A 27,159-nucleotide genomic window follows, 5' to 3' on the forward strand; every position below is an offset into this window, starting at 1 on the left:
CATAAATTTCCGGATAAACGCCGTAAATCTGGCATCGCTAATTGCTCCTTTCGAGTACCTAGCCCACATGTTATAATATTCTATTTTCGTTTATGTAAATACTGGCCTGCTTAACATCGAGCCGTAACGTGGATGCTTTTAAAAATAGCCATTCCGAAGCTGGACAGTCCGGCAATTGAATTGAGAAAAACTGGAAATTAGTGTAAGGTGAAAAACACGTTTATTGTTGACATGTGATAAGTGTTTTTGAACAGAAAACAATGTCGCGTTACCGTTCCGATCCAGAATCTTTGGACGAGGAGAAACGTACCTGTTGTTCCAGTTTTCTTCACTACACCTGGAAAACTGTTACCTGTATTTTCAGTCATGCCACTCTGATTTCTATGGTGGTTTCTTATTGTTATCTGGGGGCTGTTACTTTTGAAGCTTTGGAGGTGGATCATGAAAGAGAGGTAAATGAATATTTGCTTTTAATTAATACGTAGGAAAGACTAATTAACTCCTTAAATCAGTTGTAATAATCTGTCGATTTTTGCTGTAATTAATTTGAAATGGCGTAAATATTAGAAACTGGTGTGTGGTATTACAAATAGTTTACATTATGCTTCGGTCATTTCTGAGTGAGGATTTTCTTAAATAAACGTAAAATTCTAGGTAAGTGACATAGAATATTTTCTTGTCAATGCAGGTTTTGACAGGGTTGCCAGATAATTAGGGAATCTTTTCCGGAAAATTTCCCTTTCGGGAAAAAAATATTTCCTAGGAGAATAACTGGGAAAATTTAGGTTTGACACTACTCGAATATCAAATATCTCGGTTATTTAGGATTTTTGAAACAAAATTGTGTTAAGATAAAAGAAATATGAAATTACGGGCTATATTTTGACGTTTGAACGAAATTTTCAGCTGTCATAATAACCAACTTAGCACGTGTCAAATATGGACACCTATCATCTTTAAAGAATGAGAAGCAAGATGGCAGTTTGAAGGAAACGGTAAGAGAAAGAGTTTGACACTACTCAAATATCTGGGTTATTTATGGTTTTTGAAACAAAATTGTGTTAAGATAAAAGAAATATGAACTTACGGGCTATATTTTGACGTTTGAACAAAATTTCTAGCTGTCATAGAAACACAGTTTGTGAAAAACGGAAAGACCGGTTTTCTCAAGTATTTTTTTGTTAAAACTGTCTTAAGAAAAGAAAGTAGAAGTTTTGGGCTACATTTTGAAGTTGGACTGAACCTCCTAACTGTCACAGGAATGAAGTTAGGAGCTGTCAAACTGTGACATCTTTAAAAAACTTGTTTGCCGGTCAATCTTGCCTATAAGTGATCTCTTAAAGAAAATTGTATTTACATAAAACAAAACAAAAATTACGAGCTACATTGTGACGTTTGAGCGAATCTCCTAACTGTCACAAAAACCAAGTTAGGAGCCGTCAAATTGTGACACTTTCAATATTTCTAGTACAATTACACTGTTGTATTTCATGTCAAATATCTTGGTTATTTCTAATTTTTTAAAGAAAATTGTGTTAAGATAAAAGGAGGACGAAATTACGGGCTATATTTTAACGTTTGAACGAAATTTCCAGCTGTCATAGTAACCAAATTAGCACGTGTCAAATATGGACACCTATCATCTTTAAAGAATGAGAAGCAAGATGGCAGTTTGAAGGAAACGGCAAGAGAAAGAGATTCAAAGGTGATAGGGAAAGAGCAATCACAAATAACGAAAGAAAACGAGATAGAAAAAGGAGAAATCTGCTGGGATATTAAAATCTTGATTTTTTTTTTAAATTCATGGTTTTCTAATTTATTTATTTAAAAAAATGTATCATAATCTATTTTCGCTCGCTACTGTCTGTTATTTCTTATGGCAAAAGGGATTAAGATAGCGACATATTTCAAGCAAATTTGAACCAAATTGACATAGTCTCTCTTCAGCGACTTGTGACTCTTGCGTCACAATCACCAGCAAAAAACTAATTAAAAGTAATACTGATTGATTGTCAAAATGATTAAAGTTTTAGAAGGTTTAGACTAATGGGCGACTAGCTTAACAAATTATAATCTAAAAAGAAGGTTGTTTTTCTGACAGGGAAAATCGATTCAATAGATCTGGCAACCCTTGGTTTTGACACCTCCAATATCTAGAATGTGTTTGTGCAATAAATTTGATAATGATTGATAACTTTTGCCTAACAGAAGAACAATTGTGTCATTATTCAACTCGTTGAATAATATACTATAATTTCCTTGTTTTAGTTTATTGACCATCATTATTGATATTTTGATTCTAAGGTGAAGAAATCTATCAGCCATATCCGAGACAACACCACACTCTACTTATGGAATTTCACCCAAGAAATGGACGCTTTAAATGAGGAAAACTTCATACCAGTGGCTGTAAAATATTTAAAGGATTTCGAAAATTCCTTACTAAAATCAATGGCCAAAGACGGATGGGATGGTGAGGAAGACCCAAACAAGGTGCAATGGACCAAGGCTGGTTCCCTATTCTACTCCATCGTTGTCATAACCACGATAGGTAAGAAAACCACATATTCTAATAATTTAGTTTATTGCTTAGTATATTTATTGCACAAAAATTTCTAAATATAGGCTTAAACTACGATAGTACAAACTAAAAAAACGTAACAAACAAAATTGTTATGGGCAGTCTTACTGAATTTATATTGGTAACTTGCTAAGGAATGCTATTACTGGTTCTTCTGTTGGGAAGTCAGTTTACAGTTTTGGTGAGGCTCTGCTATTTTTTGCTGATCGTCCTAATCCAAAATTTGGAGCATCGAAAGGTCCTCCAGGTCCTACTAGAATTCCGTGAGCAGCGGAGTATTCATTTGGTTCTAGAAGAAAATAAGTTATTCATTCCCAAAACCGTTCGAATAGGAAGAAGACATTACTTAAAAGTAGTTGTTTAAGTGAACTTTGAACCTGGTTTAAGTCAGAAGTCACTTTGACAGCAATGTATTTTATATAGCAAAGGTCAACTACCAGTCGCAGTGCAACTGAACCGGTCTTTGAACTGTGATTGTACAACTGGACCTTAATCCCAACATTAAAGTAAATACTAAGCAGAATTAACTTCTTAGAAAATTGGTTGTTAACTTAATCAAATATGCTGAATTCTACTCATATTTCTCTGCATTCAAAACTATAATGCGATCGATGTCAAAAATCTTCCACAAAGTTTGGTTTAGTACTATAAATACTATTTTTCAAATGCCTTCCAAAAAGAAAAGTCTTAGGATTTTAACTCCTTGACCACTTAATTGGGCTTTTTTTACCAATTTACTTAAGAAAATATAATGTAGAAGAAGATAAAAATAGACATCATAAGACATATTGTTAAGATATCCAAAATGTCTAAATTCAAACAGGAGCAAAAGTATATTTCCTATATAAGCAAAAATTGCATGCATTATTTGATCACCCTGTATGTGTATATTCACTAAGATGCCCGCCGAACATCAACTGTGACCTGTCTTTTTTTCTAAATCTATCAAGTCAGCAAAAAGTTTATTTTTGGAGTTTCTCTGCTTCAATTGTGTCATACTGATAATTTTCGGATTACAATCAGGTTTTAAAGTAAATTCACCACATAAAAGACCTTATCACTTACAAAATTGAGATATTCATTGGCATAAAATCAAGTTTACAGAACTTACGGCGCCATCTTTATTAAGGAGACAGAACCAAATAGGAAAATATAAATATCGATCTTTTTAGAGCAAAGCTCTAAACAACACAAAATTTTCATTTGGTATGTTGGTTAATAGATGTCACTACAAAGACATGTGTGAACATATTCAAGTAAAATATAACAAAAATCCAAGTAAAATGGATAATAAGGTGAATTAACAGTGTGTTAAAAATATGTAAAGTCAGTCCCAGGGCTAGTGGTAGTGACGTATTAATTGTGAGTGAGATGAAAATTTGACGTCTTTGACATATGTTGACGTACGAACCGGTGTCACGTGACAAACTGTCAAATGATTTCACAGAGAGCAAAGTTTCTAAGCGCAACACCGTTGAAAACTATTAAATTTGATTTTTTGACATTGTTGACAGTTTCCTCTGATTTTTTCCAGCTGTAATTTGAATTTATTGATTTAGTTTTCATATTGTCTAGTTGTATTTGAAATTTTGATATTAAAAATAAGATTATTTTTATTTTGTGTCATTTTGACAGCAGAATCATATTCTCAGACAGCCTCAGAAAAACTGATTTTTAGGTACATTTTTATGCAATTTTCCATAAAAATCTGCATAACGGGCTTATTTGAAATATTTTGTATAGACACACCCAATAATAAAGCAAATGGGGCTATCACGTGACGTTGACCGGACCAGAATAAGTTTTACCGTTTGACAGCTAGAGGACGTCAAAGTTGATTATTTCCTTTCGAATATTTTCATAAATATCTCAAAAACGGTTTGAGTTAGGGGTCTGATATTTTTATCACGTATACACCCCGATAAGAAGCAACTTTTCCTAAATATGACATTTTTCTGTACAATTACATTGACATTGAAAAATAAAAAACTGAATTTCTGACATTTTTTACAGGGGATAGATATAATCGAAAATTTTTTAATTTAAAAAATTTTCTTTGACTGTCTTTAGATTAATGGTAAAAACGTGACGTGGAGTGTCATTTGCAAAAATGTAATTTTTAAGGGTGTCAGTCAAGTTAAAGATTATCTCCGAAACCGTCCAGTTAGAGAAAAATGGACGTCAAATTCGTGTTCTCCAGTTTTTAATTAGTAAAAAAGGATACTTTGATTGAGCAAAATCCAAAATGACCGCTGTTAGTATAGTAATCCCAAAAATCCCAAATTTGAATCAAAATTTCGTGGAGTTTTTCAAAAAATCGTCCATAATTTGATTATTTGCAACGTTCTGTATAGATACATCAAATGACAAAAGAAAGCTAATAAATGGAGTTATCACGTGGCAGGTCTAAGTTGCACTGTTTGGTCCCTAGAGGTCGGCAAAGTTGACTTTTTTTTTCTTGAATATCTCAGGAACGCCTCAAGCTAGAGGTCTACATTTCTTACCACAAACATGTATTTTTCTCTAATACGTTGTTACGTTATGCCATTTTACTTTGTTTCCTATATTAATACAATAAATAAGTTTATTCATTGACACATTAAGTGTTTTTATCTAAGGTTACTAATGTTATTGATAATTGGGTTACATTATTTATTGAAATTTACGGATTGAATTTTATTTTGATTATTTAGGAAATTTACCGATTAAAATCGACTCATTCAAAAACAGAATTCAAACCAAAAGCTGAAAATGTCAGCTTCATTGCATGTTCCTGCTTGTCTTTTTTTTCAAATATCAAATTACAGTTTCTTGACATAATAGGGGCAGTGCAAATCTGCTGACACTGAGAAATCCTGGAAAGTCAGCCTGGATAACTGTAATTGAAATAAAGTAAAATTTTCCCTATAGCTTAACATTCACGATATAACTCTATAAGGTTTTTAAAGGTTCCCAGGTCAACAAATTGTTTCGCATAAAAGCTCCGTCCCAATAAATCAATCACTGGAAGCTTTTAGTGTGCTTTTGGGACATTAAGTTGTGGAAAACACGAGACGCGACTATCAAAACGTCTTCGATGGAAAATTGTGGTTATTTAGAGAGTTCCGGGTCGATAAATTCAATCAAACTACCTGATTCCAGTTTTATTTCCAACATTATTAGAAGATGGATTGTGCGGGAAAAGTCACCTTTAGAGTGATGCCTGTTATTAATAGGCCTACGATACAATTTTACTTGAATTATATGTTGTGTGATATTACGTCAAAGTTTAAACAAACTTTCTGTAATCCAAAGCCAACAGTCTGTCAGCTTTAGTTAAAATACAATTAATTAAAAACTATTTTAAGTCACTAAATGGTGCTTTAGTCTTAAACTCTACCATCAACTGTCTTTATTCCAAATTGCCTGTATAAAATAAATGAGTATCTTGTTTGTAGTCAAAATAACAGTTTTTGTGAAACGAGAATAACAATCACAAAATTGAAAATTCATTATATCTTATCCTCAGTATAGTCCTCAGAGTGGTAGAGTTCATAGAAACAGAACGATATTCATTCAACGTTACATTACAAAATTAGAATAATTCTGGAAAGAAGCTAAAATACTTTACAATAAAAATTGTACTTTTTTAAAAATTGGTTTTCTTGGCATTTGGTGTTGGTCGATCCATCCTGTAATTTTGGGATAAACTGTCCATGTTCTTAGAGAATATACTTAGTTTGCCCACCAAATGCTGCTCTACAGCACACTTCAGATCAATACGAAATGTGTAAAGTGTAGCTGTGTTGCCAAATATAATAATCACTAATTGACAATAACTAGAAAACCAATTAGTGTGCGTTTCAGTTGACAAACACACTGTATAAAGAATTTTTGAATTAACGCTCGTTCTGTTTAACCGCTAGATGGCTCCCAACACTGCGTTTAACTCCTCTGTCTTCTCTTCTTTTTTTAGTTCAACCTAAGCTAACTCTGTTAATTCCAGCTTACTTGGGAGTTTCTGTGTATATGCCGCCTTTCTTTACTACTTTACTGTGTTTGTCAGTCTGTTTTACTTTCTTCTGTTCTTTCCTCTAGTTTTTCTTCTTCTTCTACTTCTTTCTCCGTTTTTTATCTTAATTTCCTTCAACCTAACCTAACTTTCTCAATTCAACTAAATCAACTTGTTTTGTATTTCTCCCTTTGCATTTCCCCTTCTCTCTTAAAGGTTAATTTAGTTATCCTGTTCTTTTTACTGCTTTATTGTGCTTGTCATTCTGTTTAACTTTCTGCTCTTCCTTCTCTCTATTTCTCCATATTTAAACAAAAATCGAACAGATTAGCGATAATTATGAATAAATTATCTGCCATAATGAACGCTCAGACATTCAGAGAATAGTTGGGATGTCATTTTTCTTCAAAAAAGACTGTATGACCGTAATGAAAACAAAGCGTAATTACACTATACCCAGGAACTAATCCCAGATTATAACAATAAAATATGGAGGTCGAAATTCTGCATTATCAGACATTTCTAGGCAGGACAAAAAATAGTTACCCAGCCAGAAAATAGTGGAGAAGAGACTCCAAATCCACTCGTTGGTGAAAACAGAACACTGTGTTTGAAACCAGAGCAGGATGTTTTCATTGAACCGTCTCTGGAACATCTATTACTGAGGAAATCGAAATACCTGGCAAATTTTTGAAATTGTCTTCTTCTTTCTTTCTAAGCGTCAGAAGACGACATTCGCTTTACTTATGAAGACAAATACAGGTCAACCACCTCAAGGTTTAGCAAATTGACAGGGAACGACTAAAACTAGCTACGAAGAAATTTCTTAGAGGCCATAATCGTAACATGGAGACCTTAAAATTTATGGGAGGAAAAAACTCCTGGACACCATCCCACAAAAATTTCATAGCACAATGAGGAAAGGAGAAAATTCTCCTTCCTGCGAATAAACTTTACCTCTGTGTCCGCCGGCTCCAAAACTACCAGGTTGTCCCTGATAACCAGATGGTCCGGGTCGGTAAAATCCAGCACCAACTTGTTTAGGTGGTCTTGGATAGTTGTTAGCTCCAGGAATAGGATCTAATGGACCACCAGGACCTACTAAAACGCCGTTTTCAATTGAGTGCACCGGCTGCGATGGTAAAGGACCGCCAAGCTCTTTTTTACTAGAGTAGCAGCAATACTGTTTTCCTACATCACAGTGACCCTAAAACAGAAATAATATTTTTATTACAGTTGTATTGTACTTGTGTTTTTAAAACAAAAAATACTAACGTAAGAGATGCCAGGAGAGTTGCAATTGAACTTTTCAGCGCATTTGCATTTATCAAAGTTTTTAAAAGGTCCTTCCTTGACGAAACTTGGGACTGGTCCGGTCAAAACTTGGGAGTTGTCAATGTCCGGTCTGTAGGGTCTTTGACTTCCGTAGTTTGGCTGGAAAGATCCACCTCCGTAAACTCCTCCAGGTCTGAAACTTCAATAAATTAGTTCCACAACATTTTTAGTTGAGTACTATGCTCTACCTTTCTCCAAGTACTCCTGCTCCTAGAGCACCAGGAGGTACTCCTTGGTAAGATGGTGGTCTTTGGTTTAAACCTAAACTAGGCGGACCGTGAGGGTTGAACAAGTTGGAACTTTCAGGCAAATATTCGTCAGGTTGTTCAAACACATTGTAGCGAGATTTGCTGCAGGAAAAATTCCTTAAGTTGTTGTAAAGTTTTGAAAGGGGTGGCTTACTCATTTTGTAATGCCAGACCACTTCTTGAGCTTCTTTCGTTCGGATTGCGGTTATTCTCGTTCCAAACCCATTTTTTGTCGTCTTGATCAGCATCGCACAGGCACAACGTAACAACCAGAAAAACTGTAATTAGATTTATAATTGTAATCTAAGCAAATTTTTATAATAGTTGGTAAAACCAAATATCAGTTTGTGACCTAGTAATAAACGTAAATAATATTCCACCCACATTTCACCCTGACACAAAAATATCGAATCAATGTTGACCTTGCACGTCGATTGATTCTAATAAAATTACTGTAAGCCTTGACTTTGGTTTTCCTTTTCGACATTATGCATTGATCTAATAACTCAGCAAGAAAATGATTAATTTGCCTGTCGAACAAACATTTGCCAGGCCAGAAAGTTTCGACTGCTTTTAGCAACGACTCGGAGATCATCTTTGCTTTTCTAGAGGTTAAGCGATTAAACTGATATCAAGTTTTCGTTTAGGTTATACCGGAAAGTTTTTGAAACTTAAATGCAGGTGACATATTGGTTCAAGTGGTACGGGGAATCGTTATTTGTTGTTGAACTGGAAATTCGATGTTTGCTAAATTATGTGAAATAGAATTTGAAGATGTTATTACTCATGCATTTTATTAGATTTAAAGTGTCACAAGTTGATCATCAAAAGCTGTAGAACCAAACTCATTTGATGATATGATTATAGGACACCCTGTAGAGAACAGGCACAGGTAACTAAATCTTCTACCTCAAGCAAATACTGATTTGACAAACCACATATTCGTGTTATCAAAAACATTTCGACTTTTTTCAAGTGATTGAAATGACGTAAAAATGGTAGCGTAAGTGTTTTGAATGTCATTTTTACTTCTTTATTTGTCACAGTCAAATTCTTTGTATTTTCATTGTTTGGTTGCTCAATTTTTGCCACAGGTACATACTACTTTGATTCTTTCTATACTTATTAAATTTATAGTTTATTTCTTGAAGTATTCTGATACGTCTCTGTGTTTTGCAAACCACACACACACACAACCTAAATGACAGTTTCCAGGTTTGAGACAGCCAAAGTCAACATGATTACTACGAAAACTGTTTTGAAAATTCAGTGAAGTGCAAGAATTAAAATTCTACATTGGTCATTACTGGGCTTTTTTAATTTACAGCTTTTTCTTGAAAATGTTTGATACGTCCCTGGGTTTTGAATACAATTTACATCCGAAATGACATTTTTCAGATTGGTAATAGCTAAAATTGAGTTTAAAATATGTTGAAGAGTATTTTTATTATAATTTTCTATTTGTATTATACATATATCTTGAAATCCTTCATTACGGCTGTGTATTTTCAATTCAAATCAGGGGTAAACGGGTGTAACAAACGTAACAAACAAAACCCATAAAATATTTACCAAGAGAAAGTTCAAATGATCATTTAGTAATTATGACTGAATAATATGGTAAAAAAATTTTTTAATACAGTTCTCTGTTTGCCACTTACTTTTATTTATTAGAACTGAAAAAAGTTTTAGTATTTTTCATATGCAGGGTGTCCCACAGATACAATAATATATTTTCACGAGAGCTAGAGTACGCCAAAGCAATTTTTTTACTCTGTAACCGTTTTCTGAAATGGTATTAACATATTCCTACGTATGGGGGACTAAAAGACAGAAAAAAGAAAGAGAAGCAAATTTCTACAACCTAAAACCATCTTGATCATAATAAGTATATTCATGTTTTCATTAAATAAGAGTCTGAATTTTCAAACTACTTAAATTAGGTGTACAGTTTTTACACCTTTTTTATTTATATTTTTTTTAATAGTCATAATAAATAAACCTCAATGTATGCATTTGTTATACTGTGTTATTGTCATATGTTCACAAATCCTGCACAAATAACCTCATTTTGTACCACAAATGCAAATGGTATAGGTGTGGAATAAGTAGCATCAATATTTAAATTCAATACAAAAGGTTATTATTAATATACAGTGCAAACCACAAATATGGCCATTGTTGGCATATAAATGGCGTCATCAGTTTACTTTTACTAGCAATTTACTAGATTATAAGCTTAACAAAATTGAATACCAGCTATAGAATTGCAACAAATGTTTTTAATCAGGGAAAAATGCAGATAATAGTAAAAAGGTTACAAATAAAAGTTGTATATTTTGTGTGATAAATAATGCTTCGTACAAGATACAGGTCACTTTTTACTTATTTGAAACATGTTAGCAAAACTGTTTAATTTGCTTTGTTTTACCTTCTAGGCATGTGATTATCACGTAAAACTTTTAATACACCTGTAGAGATGGCTCAAGATACTTTTCAAGTCATGTAATGGAATTTTGGACGAGTGATCTTGACATTTTAAACTCACACCAAACCGCAACCAAAAAAACGTCAGTTTTTCAGGCTCAAAAACAACATTTCCACTTGCAAAAGCTTGAAAATACACTCAAATCAACGTTGCCAAATCTAAAACTCTTGGTAGAGTCATTTTGGCAACGGCGAAAAGCTCAAGGATTTAACTTGTGTGGTTGAAAAAACGTGGACCACTAGCTACGACGTTTAACGACAGTACACCTGACAGCTGTCAAAACTCATCAAACAGGGCCGTGAAACAGTGGTGAGTGAGTTTTGACAGCTGCCACGTAACTCATGCAAAGAAGTATAAAAGTGTTCCTTAACGTCAAAACTGTCAAATTTAGCTCCATGGATCTTTAAACACAACTTTTAGTAGCAACTATTTCTAATTTTATAGTTTCAGAACACTGGTGAACGGGTTTTGACAGTTATGACAGCTGTCACGTGACGTAAGAAAAGTATAAAAGTGTTTCTTAACGTCAGGGCAGTCAAATTTGGCTCCATGGAGTTGCAGAAACTACTTACTATGCAATCCTTCAAAGAAACTCTTCTATTTGGAATTTTTTTTATTTTCAGATCACTAGTGAATGAGTGTTGACAATTATGACAGCTGTCACGTGATGCAAGCAAATTACTAAAGAGTTTCTTAATGCATCAACGGTCAAATTTGGCTCCATGGAGCTTTTAAACAAAACTTCCAATATTATTCCTCAAATTAGCACAGCTATTTCTAATTTTATAGATTCAGGTCACTGGTGAACGGGTTTCGACAGTTATGACAGCTCTTACGTGAAGTAAAAAAAAGTATAAAAATGTTTTTTAACTTCAGAACTGTCAAATTTGGCTTCATGAATCTGCAGAAACTACTTACTATGTAATTCTTCAAAGAAACACTTCTATTTGGCATTTTATATTTTCAGGTCACTAGTGAATGAGTGTTGACAGTTATGACAGCTGTCACGTGATGCAAGCAAAGTATTGAAGTGTTTCTTAATGCACCAACGGTCAAATTTGGCTCCATGGAGCTTTCAAACAAAACTTCCAATGTTATTCCTTAAATTAGCACAACTATTTCTACTTTTATAGATTCAGGTCTCTGGTGAACGGGTTTCGACAGTTATGACAGCTGTCACGTGACGTAAGAAAAGTATAAAAGTGTTTCTTAACGTCAGAACTGTCAAATTTGGCTCCATGAAGCTGTAGAAACTACTTACTATGCAATTCTTTATTTCTATTTGGCATTTTATATTTTCAGGTCACTAGTGAATGAGTGTTGACAGTTATGACAGCTGTCACGTGATGCAAGCAAAGTATTAAAGTGTTTCTTAATGCACCAACTGTCAAATTTGGCTCCATGGATCTTTTAAACAAAACTTCCAATGTTATTCCTCAAATTAGCACAACTATTTCTAATTTTATATGGTCACTGGTGAACGGGTTTCGACAGTTATGAAAGCTGTCACGTGACGTAAGAAAAGTATAAAAGTGTTTCTTAACGTCAGAACTGTCAAATTTGGCTCCATGAAGCTGTAGAAACTACTTACTATGCAATTCTTTATTTCTATTTGGCATTTTATATTTTCAGGTCACTAGTGAATGAGTGTTGACAGTTATGACAGCTGTCACGTGATGCAAGCAAAGTATTAAAGTGTTTCTTAATGCACCAACTGTCAAATTTGGCTCCATGGATCTTTTAAACAAAACTTCCAATGTTATTCCTCAAATTAGCACAACTATTTCTAATTTTATATGGTCACTGGTGAACGGGTTTCGACAGTTATGAAAGCTGTCACGTGACGTAAGAAAAGTATAAAAGTGTTTCTTAACGTCAGAACTGTCAAATTTGGCTCCATGAAGCTTCAGGAACTACTTACTATGCAATTCTTCAAAGAAACTCTTATTTGGCACTTTAAGTATTAAAGTGTTGCTTAATGCACCAACCGTCAAATTTGACTCCATGGAGCTTTTAAACAAAACTTCTAATGTTATTCCTCAAATTAGCTCAATTATTTCTAATTTTATAGATTCAGGTCACTGCTGAATGGGTTTCGACAGTTATGACAGCTGTCACGTGACGTAAGAAAAGTATAAAAGTGTTTCTTAACGTCAGGGCTCTCAAATTTGGTTCCATGAAACTGTAAAGACTATATGCTCTATGGTTCCTCCAAGAAACACATCTACTTGGCATTTTATAATTTCCGAATAATCCAAATTTCATTGCTTTAATTGGTGCTTTTGATGTGCATTTATTAGCACCATTCTCTTGAATTCTGCTAAAATTAATTAAATTCATTTTTATCAAAAATACATTTTTGAGAATTTTTCCTCGTACACATCCATCTACTTATCTTCTCCTGTCTATATCACTACTGGATAAGATAAAGTAAATTTACAGGCTGGTTTTTAGGTAATTTGATCCAAAAGAAATTTCAAAAGACAGAAAGGAAAGCTCTGTAAAGCCCATCAATGAAAATAAATTAACAGTTAAATGATAAAGTGCAATTCCGAATGTACCTCAAAATCCCAGTGTACACAATCTAAATTCTTGAAACAGTTTAAAAAGTTCTTGCAAAGCTAAACGAAAACCACAATGAATAGTTTCTAAACTTGCAGCACTTCAATCATTACAGCAAGTTGAATACTTTCTGCACTGTTTAACTGGGGTAAATAAAAAAAGTTTAGATCATAAAATTCCTGTTTCTCAGTTTTTACTATGGAAAAATTCAAAATTTACGAGCTTTAACAGAATTTAATGCCCTAGTAGACATTATTTTTCAAGTTTGCTACACCTTAAAACTTCCCACTTAATTTTAAGCGGCGATTCCAACTTCAACATAAATTCATCTCACTTTCGTACAGTTTCCCGCAAAACAATTCCCGTTTTTCTTCCCGGTTTCCCGTTCGATTATCCCGCGATTTTCGGCGGTATTAAGACGTATTTTCAACGGTTTAAATTGTCCTGTTGACTGGAACGATCGGTGGATCCGGCGTGTAATTTATCGGTTCTTAAAGCGTGAAGAAATTAGCAGCATTAAGTAATTACAACATTATTGAAGTAGTTTGAAGTTACGTGAATATATGCGGTTACGTTAGGTTTAATCCACCGGAATGCCCTCAATTAGTTTTTCTTCTATGTTATCTCACTAAGTATAAATTGTCCCTAAAGTAGGACACTTTAAAGTTTAAATTAAATCGTGCAGGAAAACTCGTACACAATAAATGAAAAGTGTGTGAAATTCTCAGTGATTTGTATGCAACAAAAACTTACCGTACTTAACATCCATTATGCAAAGAAGAAACACACCGGTAAACAATAAACACCAGCAACAGTTGCACAAGAATTTCGTAATTTGGAATGAGTAATACTTCTTATACCCGTTGGTAACCTTCTGAATTATTTAGTGGGGCTTGTGATGGGCAGACTACCATGTGAAGGTACCATATCACCCCACCATTTAAACAATAATTGACGATTTGTTGCACTAGACTTAATTTACAGTTACCTATCCGATATGCTAATATAACATTATTATTTGGGTATTGATTGATCGGTTTTGGGTGGGTGATTTGTCGCTCACCTCCCACGGTTTTGTTACACATTTTGCGAGTTTCCAGGTTTAGTTTTAGGCCTAAATATTGGAATAACGCAACTGAACTGAATAAGAATCAATAAAAACAGTTTCTTTGTAAATTGTGTAAAACACGACACCATCCCTTATTAATGTAGTTTTTTTAAGTTAATAAATAGGTACTGCGAGAAGAAGTACTTCTTAAATTTAAAATTACATTTGTTCGGTCAAATTAACAAAATATACTGTTAAGTAACCTAGGTTTCTGACCTAACTGACTGTTGATGTCTTCTTGTATTTAAATTGAATTTTACTGTAGTTGCCAGTTGAAGTTACATTTTTTGAATTACGACTTTATTAACTAAGCACAAATTAATATAATTAATAATAATTTTAATTAAAAATACATTACAGAATCGGCATTGGGTTATAACACCTTCAGTTTGATGTGGTTTAGAATTTGTTTACTACAATATTATTTCTCACTTTAGAAGTTGGTCGACGTTAAATTTTCTGTATTAGAATTCTGTTAACTGATTACACATAATTGAAATTTTACTTAAAAACATATTTAATTTGCCCTAAATTACACATTCAAACTCCCAGAATAGATTAGGCTAAGTTTTATTTCTGAGTATTAAAATTTTTGACACTGTCAATTAATCCTAAATTACAAAAGTTTTATTAACCCTGGTTTTTGGATAATACGGTAATAATTATTATAAAATACTAGGGTAATTAAAGTCTTCTAATATATCACAATTTCAAACTAAACTGAACACGTTCTAAATATTTTACAAGCAAATGTGGTAAGATTTGATCTTAATTAACGAAAACTGTTCTTTTTTAATTTGTCTAATGTCCTGGATATGTTTTGTATTTACTTGCATTTTATTTGTTTTTCTAGCTTCAAAGCAAGTATGTGTAAATCTAATTTACCCAGTCAAATGATACATAACCTTTTAAAATTAATAATGTCCCGAACCAGCAAACTTTTTAAGAGAAAAACTTTTACATTAGGAACAGCTGAATTAAACTTGATTTGACTTCTTGACGTTTTAAAACTGGAAAATAAATTTAAAGCTTTGTTACAAAGTTAGGAACAGTATATCAACTCCATTTCTTGTTTTGTTTGTTTTATTTGTTGGGTCATTTAAATACGATTTAAGTTGGGAAGTTCCCATAATTATTTTTTATAGTCTACATATTCACAACTGTATTGAACTGTAAAAAAAATTGGACACAAAACCATACACAATTATTTGTTTTATGGTGCAACGAAAAGTAAATATCATATTAAAATATTATTTGGAGGTGCGTACATTTGAGTAGAAAATTCAATTATTACGTTTTGCATATAATACGATCTTTGGTGAAGCGTATTTTTGGCCAACATATACATTTGAAGCAGGATATATAAAATTAATTTAATTATTGCAAGAGCGGTTTTATCAATTCTGCTTGAAAATTTATGGTAGAAAAAATTTTTTTATTGAATAAATATTGTTGAACATTAACATTAATAGCTGATTTTTATAATGATCTGCATTACAAGTTACCAATGTCAAAAATTTGTATCAAATGATAAATCTCAAAACGTTTAAGTAGAAAATTGCAAACCGTTTTGCTCTATCTCAGTCTGATTAGAGTTTAGGACACTCCAAAATCTAAAATTGTAGACATAAGTTCTGATAAATGTAAAAAACATTTAGGGTGATCCATTTAAAATAAACAAGTTGGTACCTACTTCTACTAAAAGTCTATAAATTCAGAAGTGGGATTCAAAGAACATTAATTGCAAGTTTATGCAAAATTTAAAATTTAATGATTTTATAAGATAATTTCCTAAAAAATAATCTCTTAAACTATATCATACAGTAATAAAGATTTTGAAGACTGTATATGAGACAACGATGATAGATTGGTGGAAACATCTTCAGATGCTAGAGTGGAGAAAAACAGAGATGACAAGTACCTGGACACTATCATGACATTAGTAGAACAAAATGCACAAATTGTTGCAATTACGTGACTGGACAACTTTCGATGGGGCAGAATCACGAGTACAGACAGCAAAGGACAAGGAATTTTAATGTTATGCTTGTCCAAAAGTATTGACAAATTTGGAGGTGAAATTGGTTTTGTTGCTGAACAGTGATCTAACCAATTGCAAATACCTTTGCATAACTGGTCTGATGCTTTTGCTTCTCAAACTGCTGATGATCACCTTCCAGATGATGATTAGAACTAAAATTCTTTCCACAAGACTGTTATATCTGAAACATGTCGTGCAGATTTATGGAAGAAGATTCAAATGAAAGTCCAGTCTTCCAAGGAAAACCTATAGTACTTTCATGAGAAATACTAAGCTTAATGAAAGCTCGCCTAGAAGCATACTAGAGTTCTTGAATGCATTTCACTTATATTTTATTAGAAGGTCAATGTCCGAATTTAACAGCCAAATAGGGAAAGGAACCCTCAAACTTTGCCGTTCTTTGTAGTGCTATATTAAACCTGACAATGTTTTGTAGATTTAAGTTAAGTAAATCTTTCCTGTGTAAAAAAGTAGTCCACAAATATTCAGGTGTTCGGTTTTTTTAAATCCTTAGTAAAAATTATACGTTAAAACTCCTTTTTCAATATACTAAGGGGTAACATATTCTTCAAATTTTCCTAATTTATATACAAATTTTATATTTTTTCCTTATATTCCTTAGTTAGATAATTATAATATACAACGTTACAATAATCAAACTGAGACACAATTAATGATTCCACAAGCCTAAGTTTAACTTGTGTAGGTAGCAGATATTTGAAGGGATCCCAAGTTTCTCGCATATTCGACTTGTGGTATTCTGTTAAGGTTATTTAGATTTTTTCACATTAAGAGAGAGTCCATTCCTACTTGACCACAGCCATACATCTGTCAAATCCTTATTGATTCTTTCAAGTTCAAAACACGCTTTCTCCGGTGCGAAGTCATAAATGAGCATGAGTATCATCCGCATATAAGTAAACTGAGCAAAATCTAACTTGCTTCACAAGATCAGTCGAACACAGGGTGTCCGTTTTACGAGCTCAACCATGGGGATCTCGGTTATTTGAAGAGATTTAAATTTGGTTAAATTAGGGAAATATGCGCATTTTTGAACTTTGCAAGATGTCGTTTTAAAAATTTCTTGCGGAATTATTTGGAAAAAGGTTTTTAATTTTTTCTGGACTTATTTAAAAAGACAAATGAAAATGACTGACACTGTAACAGCCATTTTTTCTCCTCTACAAGATGGCGGAGTCAAATTTGGAATCCGACATCATCAGCTGTGTTTTTTCATATAGGCGCCATCTTGGATTTTTGCATTTTTAAATTCACCTTTTTGACACTCCGACTGGATGTCACTTAACGTCACCTACATTTACTAATTCGGTGTAACATTATTATTAAAATGCCCTTTTCAAGTGAAGAAAAAGGAGATATGCTAGAAAATTATTACGCATCGCATAGAAATGTACAAATTACTTCAGAAACATACCTACAGCGGTATCCAGAAAAGAACAAACTGCGGAAAATTACTTTCTGGTACTTCATCGAAATTTAGCAGAGTTTGGAACCCTAGAAGAGGTGTTATTAGACAAAATGTTAATGAAGCGGACATTTTACGAGCGGTGAGTAAATTGTGAACACTTTCAGAAATGTAACTCACGTAAGTTTGGCACAGATTAAATAGCATAGAAAGTTAAAAAATAATGGAAACATCCGTTGGCCGGCACGCTCACCAGATCTTTCGCCATTAGACTTTTATTTATGGGAAACTATGAAAGATCTTATTTATAAAACTGTACGCACTGATATTAATGAACACTATAACCACTTTGAGGACCAAAATAAGAGATGTTTTAAGAACATTGTCAATAATTTGTTTATCAAAACAACGTCATGTGCGGTTATTTAGAAGACCCTCTTCGCAAAGAAAGTATTTTTCATATTTCCTCCAAACTGCAAGTCCGAATCTTAACATGTGATACATCAACATAACCAGAAAAAAAGCTGAATTTAAAAATGCAAAAATCCAAGATGGCGCTTATATGAAAAGCTGATGATGGTTTCGGAAAACCGAAACGTCGGATTCCAAATTTGATTGCGCCATATTGCAGAGGAGAAAAAGTGGCTTTGACGATGTGTCAGTCATTTTCATTTGTCTCTTCAAATAAGTCCAGAAAAAATTAATAACCTTTTTCCAAAATTTAACTTTTTTTCAGATAATTCAGGAAGTAGTCGGAATTTTGTAATCTTACAAAGCTCGAAAATGCGCATCTTTGCCCTAATTTGTTGAGCTCGTAAAACGGACACCCTGTATCTAGTATAGACTCATTCATAATAGTATCAAAATTTATGTTATTCATATCATATAAATAATTTGATTAGATTATTGTACGAACTTTACCTATATGCATAACAGTTGCCCTTGACAAGATGCTACATTGCAATTTCCTGTATTTTTACGATTTTTAAATATGAATTTACGTTAGAAAAGGTCAGTCTTCGCCCACACAAAATGACCGTTTCCATTGTCAGATATACGCACAAATTTAGCCTTGTCCATTACCGAAAAAATCTAAATAACAACAATTATTATTCCCCGGTTTCTGTCTCCTTCGCGGGTGAATTAATTAAAAACGCCGAATTTATAGCGTCCTTTTCCTATTGTATCCGCCGAATTTTCACAATATCGGAACACATACGAGGTGAAACAAAAATGACCCATTAATCAAAGCCCTAAAACCCGGGCCGTCAATTAAACGACGAGACAATGGCGGAACAAATTAAAAACTTTAGACGGATTTGTGTCGGAATTGGGTCAGTGTCAGAACGATAATGTGGCTACTTGTTGAATACCTGTTTTTTTTTTAATCATAAGAGATACCCATGCAAAATGAATGGGTGTTGATATTGCAACATCCGAACAATTTTGCAAATTTTAAGGTCATTGCTATATGATTAATGTCAAGTCACTCTAACCTAGACTGGGGTTTCAGGGTATGGTCACATAACACCCAAAACAAACTGGGGCAAAGTGGTCACCATATTCTATGCAATATTGGGTATTCCATTGATGTTGCTCTGCCTTTCTAATATTGGTGATATTATGGCAACCTCATTTCGCTTTCTTTACTGGAGGGTTTGTTGTTTTGTCTGCCAAAAACGACCGAAAAAGCGACAGCGTGGACGATCTTTCAGGGTCCCACCAAAAAACGAGTACGTCCACTTAATTATGTTAATTAAAAATTTTTCTAAATGTTTATCTAGTTCTAGAATAACTAGGTCTAGGTCAGCAACGTCGTTTAGACGATCGGTGAGGACTTCTGCAAAATCCAACGACAGTGGTTATGGTTTGTCCGATGTTGGACCTAATTATCATTCAGACACTGAACTCAGGTTAAATCAATTTCACCTGTCACAACACCATAATACAACCAATTTAACATATTCAGATATCCTAACGAATTTGTACGTGGAACACCAAGTTTAAGCAGGGGAGCCAGTTTACCAAACAGACCTAGCAGGTTTTCACATGGCAATTCCCTGCCAAAAGGACGAACCAATCCAAACCATGAACGTCAGGTACTGTACAAAGAAGAAGGTAAATCACCTCAACAAAAGCCTAAAGAAGTGGAAGTGGATCCTGCAGCATTAGGAGACGCTCCCATACTATGTAATCGATATGTAGTAGGAAAAAAGGATGCTTTGTCTAATCATGTTCCAGGTAATATAGTTGTAAATTAAATTGTTTCAATGACCATAATCTCCATCAAACACAGCCCTGAATATATTTTAAAATAGTGTCAATGTTAATTGCCCTTAGGTATAACTTTAAGAAAAACCGAACTTCGAGATCGAATTGTTTATAAAGGTAACTGAGTTTTCTCCCTTGAAGTTATAGGATTAATACTAATCAAAACTTCCTGTTTGAAAATTTTTGTTCCCTTGAGGATATTTTGTACAGTTTCTATTTTTTGTTCTTTTTTACAGAACAATTTAACTTGACTCGTGTTGTTGAACCCCTTGTGAAAAGATTATGTATCCGATTTTAAACTTTATGTAATTTTATTAGAATCTTCAGGTAGGAGAGCGGTGTCAGTGACAAAGTCTTCTAATTTCCTGGAGCCTCCTAGAAATTATTCTCCGGACGAAGAGTCATCAGACAAGGAAGACAGTCATGAGCCTTTAAAAATCAGACAGAAAATTAAACCTAAGAAATCTAGATCACCAATTCGTGAGTAACACTAAATAAATACTTGTTTTTGTTTAGTAGCAAAAATTTGTATATTTTACACTAATATGCACTGACACCTCTGTCAGTATCGCAACTAACTTAAGTTTATTTATGAAGTTTTGCTTCATAATCTATCGTGGTTTTTTACAAATTAACCTAAACTAACCTATTCTTACCTCACATCGAACTCAGTCTACACAGAGTGTGTTCCAACATTCATGGCAAATTAATAATGGCAGTAATATATTTTTAAGACAGCAACAAAGCTTGGAACTTGAAATTTCATCATTTCAAGAGAGTAAAAGAGCTTTAAGACACTTGAAACGTCAAATTTTGTAAAATTAAAAAGAGCAAAACGTTTTGAACATCAATTTTTACAATTTCAAGGTAATAAAACAGCTTCAGGAGAGTTATTAAACTTACCAGGTCAGTTATGGCAATTTGAAAACAGTCAGAAGAGCTTCAAGACACTAGTAAAGTTTTCAGCATCATTTAAAGACTGTAAGATAGTTTAAAGACAGTTACAAAACTTAGAACTTGAAATTAATAACAATCTCAAGAGAATAAAAGAGAGAGTGAAGCTAAAGAAAGTAAAACGTTTTGAATTTTAAGGCAATAATACAGTTATTAAACTTATCAGGACAATTATAGTAATTTGAAGACAATAGGAAAAGCTTCCAGATACTAGTAAACCATTTAACATCATTTGAAGGCACTTTGAAAACTGTAAGATAGTTTCAAGACAGTAGCAAAGCTTAGAACTTACACTTAAATTATTTCAATACAGTAAAAGAGCATCAAGAAGAATTTTAACAATTTTACGTAAATTAGACAGCTTCAAGACAGTTATTAAACTCACCAAGTCAGTTATAGCAATTTGAAGACAATAAGAGAAACTCAAGATACTAGTAAACTTTTTAACACCATTTGAAGACTGTAAGATAGTTTCAAGACAGTAACAAAGCTTAGAACTTCAAATTAAATAATCTCAAGGCAGTAAAAGAACTTCAATGTTAACCGTTGTATTGCAATAAGACAGCTTTAAGACAGTTATTAAACTTATCAGGACAATTATAGTAATTTGAAGACAATAGGAAATCAATTTTACGGCAATAAGGCAACTACAAGACAGTTACCAAGTCAGTTATGGCAATTTTAAGACAATAAGAAAAGCTCACAATACTAGTAAACTTTTTAACACCATTTGAAGACTGTAAGATAATTTCAAGACAGTAACAAAGCTTAGAACTTCAAATTAAACAATCTCAAGGCAGGAAAAGAACTTCAAAATACTTAAAACTCCAAATTTATGGCAAATTAAAAAGAGTAAAATGTTTTAAACATATATTTTAAGGCAATAAGACAGCTTCAAGACAGTTATTAAACTTACCAGGACAATGATGGCAATTTGAAGACAATGAGAAGAGCGCCAACACACTACTAAAGCTTTCAGCGTCATTTGAAAATATTTTGAAGACTGTAAAATAGTTTCAAAACGTTAACAAAGCTTAGAACTTGAAATTTAACACTCTCAGAGAGTAAAAAAGCTTCAAGACAGTTGAAACGTCAAATTTTTGCAAATTAAAGAGAGTGAAACGTTTTGAACATCAATTTTAACAATTCAGAGAAATAAGACAGCTTCAAAATAGTATTTAACTTTACCAGGACAATTATGGCAATTTGAAGATTATAAGAAGAGCTTCAACACACTAGACTTTCAACATTATTTGAGGACATTTCGAAGACAGTAAAATAGTTTCAAGACAGTAGCAAAGCGTACATAAGCTTGAAATTTAATGATCTCACAGAAAAAAAGATTTAAGACACTTGAAATGTCAAATTTTGATAAAGTAAAGAGGGTAAAGCGTTTGGAACATCAATTCTAACAATCGTAAGGCAATAAGACAGCTTCCTATAAGATGGTTTTAAGACAGGAGCAATGCTTAGAACTTTAAATTTAACAATGTAAAGACAGTAGCAGACACAGGCTTCAAGATATAAAATAACTCTAAACATCAAATTTTGACTATCATAAGTTAATAAGAAAACTTGGACAGCTTACGACAATTCAAAGAAAGTATGACGTTTGTTGCACTAATTTTGACAATCTGAAAGAAATAAGAATGCTTGAAGTCAGTAAATACAGCTTCCAATGACACATTTTGACAATGACAAACCAGTAAAAATCTTGTATCAAACAACCTTTTATCAGATTTTCAACATGGGTTTCTGCCTGGAAGATCGGTTGAGACGGCAGTCTTTGAGCTCGTTTCTTCCACGCTTCGGGCTCTCGAGAGGGGCGAGCTTGCTCTCGGGCTTTTCCTTGATTTATCGAAAGCTTTTGACTGCTTAAGCCACCCCGATCTTCTCGCAAAGCTTGAGAGGTACGGAGTTAGAGGACCAGCTTTGTCGTGGGTCGGCTCGTATCTTCAAGACCGGCCTCAGTGCGTTGTACTCCGGAGCTGTAAATCTTCCAGGTTGGTTACTAATTTGGGCGTTCCTCAAGGTAGCGTATTGGGCCCCCTTTTATTTATTATCTACTTAAATGACCTCTGGCAGGCTTGCCCTTCCGCTTGTCTGGCAAATTACGCAGATGACACTAATCTTGTAATAAGTGGTGGAGGCTTGGCAGAACTTGTAGCGCGGGCTGAAGAATATTACTATTCTTTAAAGTCATGGTTTTCCAAAAACAAGCTAATTCTAAACGCTGAAAAATCACTTTGTATTGTGTATAGAACCCAACAAAATAAAATGCACGTTCCATCTGAGGTGAGGTTCGGTGACGATGTGCTGGCTGTGGTTGAGGAGGCCAGACTTCTTGGTGTCCAGATAGATTATTCGCTTAAATGGAAATTTCACGTGCGCAATCTCTGTAAAAAATTGAATACTGCATTGCAGAACTGTGGTAAGATTTCTTGACTATGGAGCATCGGTGGTGGTGTACTATGGCAATTTCATTTCGATGCTTCGATATGGAATTGTGTTCTGGGGTAATGCCAGCAACTTGGAGCAACCTTTTGTTATCCAAAAGAAAGCGTTGAGAATAATTTTAAATCTGGCATTTAAACAATCATGTAGGGGGGTTTTTCGACAGAACGGGTTTTTGACTGTTCCAGCCATATATGTGCTCGAGTGCATAATGTTCCTCAAGAAGCATCCTAGATGTTTTTCTTTATCAGCCATCACACATGAACATGGTACTCGCAATAAATACCGCTTGTACAATTGTCCTAAACATCGATTAACATTGACTGAAACCAACTGCATGTACTCAATGATAAGCATATACAATAAGCTGCCTGCAAGGATAAAGGAGATTAACTCGATTCAGGCTTTCAAAAGCTCTTTAAAGAAGTACCTATGTGATGTTGAACCGTATTCACTGCAGGAGTTTCTGGACTCTGATGGAAAATAATTTAGAAAATAAAAAATAATAATAAAAATGAAAGAGGTACTTTCGGTCTAGCAGTGCACGCTTATGCTGTCTGTCTTGTGTTAATTTTATATGTATTTGTTTTCATTATTCTGCATCTATCTAAGTTTATTTTAAGTAATAATTGTACTGTAAATGTTCTTTGTGTCAGTTTTGACGTTTTGACGCAACCATTTGACGTATTTCAACACATTTCTGTTAACTTATTGTTGTTGAAATAAAGGCATTTTATTTATTTATTTTAAAAGGCTTCGAGACTGTAACAGGGCTTGCAAAGTCAATTTTAACAATCCTGAGACCATAAGAAATCTTCAAGATAGTAAAGAAGGCTTCCATTGTAACACTATTTAAACGCTAAGAGGTCCTTTCCTACACACTTTTTAAAAATGATTCAGATACAAAATTCATATTGTGCTAAAGTGCTCTCAATAATAATTAACTTACATGTACAGGGTGAAGTAAAAACGTACTTTGAGACGTAAGTACACTTTGATACCTCAGTTCTATACTGTAACAAGTCGAAAATGACCAAAACGGATTTGGAACAAGATAACAGTAATGTATTTTTTTTCTACTTTCATACTACTACTATGGATCTTCTATACAAATTACAATATTTACAATATTTCTGGCAACCCTCGTTTTTAGGAACATATACGTGCAGTTTCCTGTATGAGAATTGAAAAAGGGTTTCCAAGTAACTTAATAACTACTAATTTCATCTAACTTTTAAAAAGTAGCATTTAACTTTAAAATATTAATTAAAATCAGACTAACTTATTTAATGACAAAAGTAAATGTGAGTAAATTATTTGAACTACTAACATTTGAGGCATTCTGTAACATGTCCAAATTTATTAGCCAACAGTCCTAAAATGATGACTCCTTTGGGGTACGGACAACGTCCCAAATACCTGGACGACCCAGACTCTGATGATGCCGATGAGTACAGCCAGTATTACGAAACTAGTGGTCGGGAAAAACCAAAACCTGTCCCCATATGGTTGTGCGTTTTTCTGGTGATTAGTTATATTCTAGGTTGTTGTAAATTATCCGTTTTTAATTCACTAATTAACGATTTTTTATTCTAAGCCGGTGCATATTTGTTTAAAAGTTGGGAAGGATGGGACTATTTGGACGCTGCCTACTTCTGCTTTATCACTCTAACCACCATAGGATTTGGTGATTTGGTGCCGGCTAAAGGTGTTAGCCAGGACAAGTACATTATAATTAACCTAATTTAATTACCTTTTAATTAAAATTACTTTTTACAGAGACTCAGCAACAATAAGCATGGCATTGTGTTCCTTGTACCTGTTATTTGGAATTTCCCTACTAGCAATGAGCTTCAATTTGGTACAGGAAGAAGTAATATCAAACGTCAAGAGCATTGCCAAAACTCTAGGAATTATCAAGTCCGACTCTGATGACTCTGAAGAAGAAGATTAATACTGTTGGTGTAATATTATTGTAAATAACATTTTCTTGAAAGAATTGCAATAAAAACTGTCACTATTAGCCTATATAGCAATTTACTGCATTCGAAAAAACATCAGTCCAATTTATATTCTATTTTCGTTCGTGCACGTAAAGCAAAACCAAACGATGGAAAGACCGAAGAGTCCTAGCTACATTTAAATGGGACATTTAGGTCACAAAGTGATTTTTAAACGTCCCGCCGGTTGTCCAAAGGATATCGTTAGATATCCACTCGGAATGCTTACAGGGCCGTTTTATGCATTTCAGCAATGTCCCCCGAAGCCAATATTGAACGTCTCCAATCTCGAAAACGATATGGAATTAACTTTGGAGCACACATTAAGCGTTTAATCTGGAAATCTTGTTTGGCGGTTTATAAGGGGGAAGAAGGCATCAGAGGTAAATATTACGTTACTAAGAACGCCAGGTGAGGTTTACGTTGTAGAAAAGGGGAAAATTCTCCCCCAATCGGCTTTACGTAATTCGACGCTTCAGCTTAATAAAATAAGCGATCAAATGCCATGTTTTGTCTGTATGTCTTAAGCTTACTTTGAATTACTAAATTTTAAAGAAAATTAGAGAGATGTTTGTATAAGCTAATGATGTAACTAATTGGGATCTTGACATATTTAAATGAAATTTATATTTGATTACAAAATCAGCTGAATCCAAAAAATCTGTCAACGATTTTGAGATATGTGCAACAGAATTAGAAGACAAATTAAGCTTACACGCACTAAGCCAAAAGTGGGATATTATTTCTACTTTTTTTGTAAATAACAAGAACAAATACAAAAAACATGGAAAATACAAGAAAACTTCTAAAGTTAATGGGAAATTCGGATTGTGTAAAAGAAATATCAGAGGTTTACCACACAAATCAATTGAAAAATTGTGTAAACAAACAGTTACATTCTAACCTTTCTACCGTAATTTTGAAAGTGAAATAAAAATAACAAAATGTTGTTAGAAAGAAAATAGTAGTGATTTATGGCTAATAGTACTATAAGAGAAAATTTTGATTTCCGTCAAGAATACTTTTTTGCATATCGATCGTTTTGCGTCGATATCGAAATCGATTTTGTTTTGATATCGACATTTCAAGATTGCCTCTACAGAACTGGATCAGTTTTAAGCTAGTCAACATACGTCGTTACTACATTTGTGAAGAAAATCGTTATTAGAAGAGACATTAGAGATGTGTTGCTTAATAACTATTACAACTCCAGTCCAAAAATCTCTTAAAAATCGTTTTTTCTTGTTTATTGGACAACCTGTGTATGTTTAATCGTGTTGCGGGTAGCACAAAGTGAAAGAGCAGTTCAAAACAAACATTTTGAGCTTTTTTCTGGTGCTGAAACCCCAGAAATGGCGGAGATGGGAAATTTTGAATATTTTGATACAATTGTCTAAAAAAGATTAAAAAAGCTGAATATCTCAGAAACGGCTCGGAGCTACAGAAATTTTGCAAGACACCAAACTGTTCAGAATGGCATTCAGTGGACTTAGTTTACACCCACCTAAAACTTTGTAAACGCGGTCACCTGGCACAGTTTTAGTTCCAAATTTAAGTGTTTTGCTTTTTGTTTTTTTGAACACCCTGTATATGTTTTTACCGTGTTGCTTTAGCACGAGGTGAATGACCAGTTGAAGACAAACGTTTTCAGATTTTTATGGTCCCTAAAACACAAAAAATTATCGAGATGCAGTATTAAA

At 33.6% G+C, this 27,159-nt stretch overlaps 2 protein-coding genes across 3 annotated transcripts; one reads left to right on the forward strand and one right to left on the reverse strand.

Annotated features, from left to right (window-relative positions):
- Position 1: 1 nt before the first annotated feature.
- On the forward strand, positions 2–25,487 carry galene (potassium two pore domain channel subfamily K member galene). 2 transcript variants are annotated; one of them, XM_081976873.1, is made up of 11 exons: positions 2–202; positions 255–452; positions 2,305–2,551; positions 19,294–19,513; positions 19,565–19,693; positions 19,750–20,021; positions 20,121–20,168; positions 20,370–20,531; positions 24,826–25,002; positions 25,057–25,183; positions 25,239–25,487. In XM_081976873.1, exons 2-11 carry the CDS (start codon positions 261–263, stop codon positions 25,411–25,413), a joined length of 1,749 nt encoding a protein of 582 aa, XP_081832999.1. In that variant the 5' UTR covers positions 2–202; positions 255–260; the 3' UTR covers positions 25,414–25,487. The 2 variants fall into 2 exon arrangements, with proteins under 2 accessions (XP_081832999.1, XP_081833000.1); XM_081976874.1 differs by lacking the exon at positions 20,121–20,168 and having other exon boundaries at positions 2–452.
- LOC145727325 (uncharacterized) lies at positions 2,568–14,099 on the reverse strand. The gene is made up of 6 exons (XM_081976878.1): positions 13,959–14,099; positions 8,310–8,433; positions 8,096–8,257; positions 7,848–8,040; positions 7,530–7,779; positions 2,568–2,870 (listed from the first exon to the last, which is right to left on the reverse strand). The coding sequence occupies exons 1-6, from the start codon at positions 13,972–13,974 to the stop codon at positions 2,752–2,754; spliced, it is 864 nt and encodes a 287-aa protein (XP_081833004.1). The 5' UTR covers positions 13,975–14,099; the 3' UTR covers positions 2,568–2,751.
- Positions 25,488–27,159: the final 1,672 nt, after the last annotated feature.

This window comes from Ips typographus, linkage group LG3 (genome assembly GCF_016097725.1).
Source record: "Ips typographus isolate SLU linkage group LG3, UJ_Ityp_2.0, whole genome shotgun sequence".
Classification (NCBI taxonomy): domain Eukaryota; kingdom Metazoa; phylum Arthropoda; class Insecta; order Coleoptera; family Curculionidae; genus Ips; species Ips typographus.

Coding starts and splice junctions, on each gene's coding strand:
- galene (XM_081976873.1), top strand. CDS start 261: ATGTCGCGTTACCGTTCCGATCCAGAATCTTTGGACGAGGAGAAACGT. Junction 20,169..20,369: donor AGATCGAATTGTTTATAAAG/GTAACTGAGTTT, acceptor TAATTTTATTAG/AATCTTCAGGTAGGAGAGCG. Junction 25,003..25,056: donor GGTGATTAGTTATATTCTAG/GTTGTTGTAAAT, acceptor TTTTATTCTAAG/CCGGTGCATATTTGTTTAAA.
- LOC145727325 (XM_081976878.1), bottom strand. Junction 8,258..8,309: donor GGTCTGGCATTACAAAATGA/GTAAGCCACCCC, acceptor TTTTTCCTGCAG/CAAATCTCGCTACAATGTGT. Junction 8,041..8,095: donor GCAGGAGTACTTGGAGAAAG/GTAGAGCATAGT, acceptor TTGAAGTTTCAG/ACCTGGAGGAGTTTACGGAG.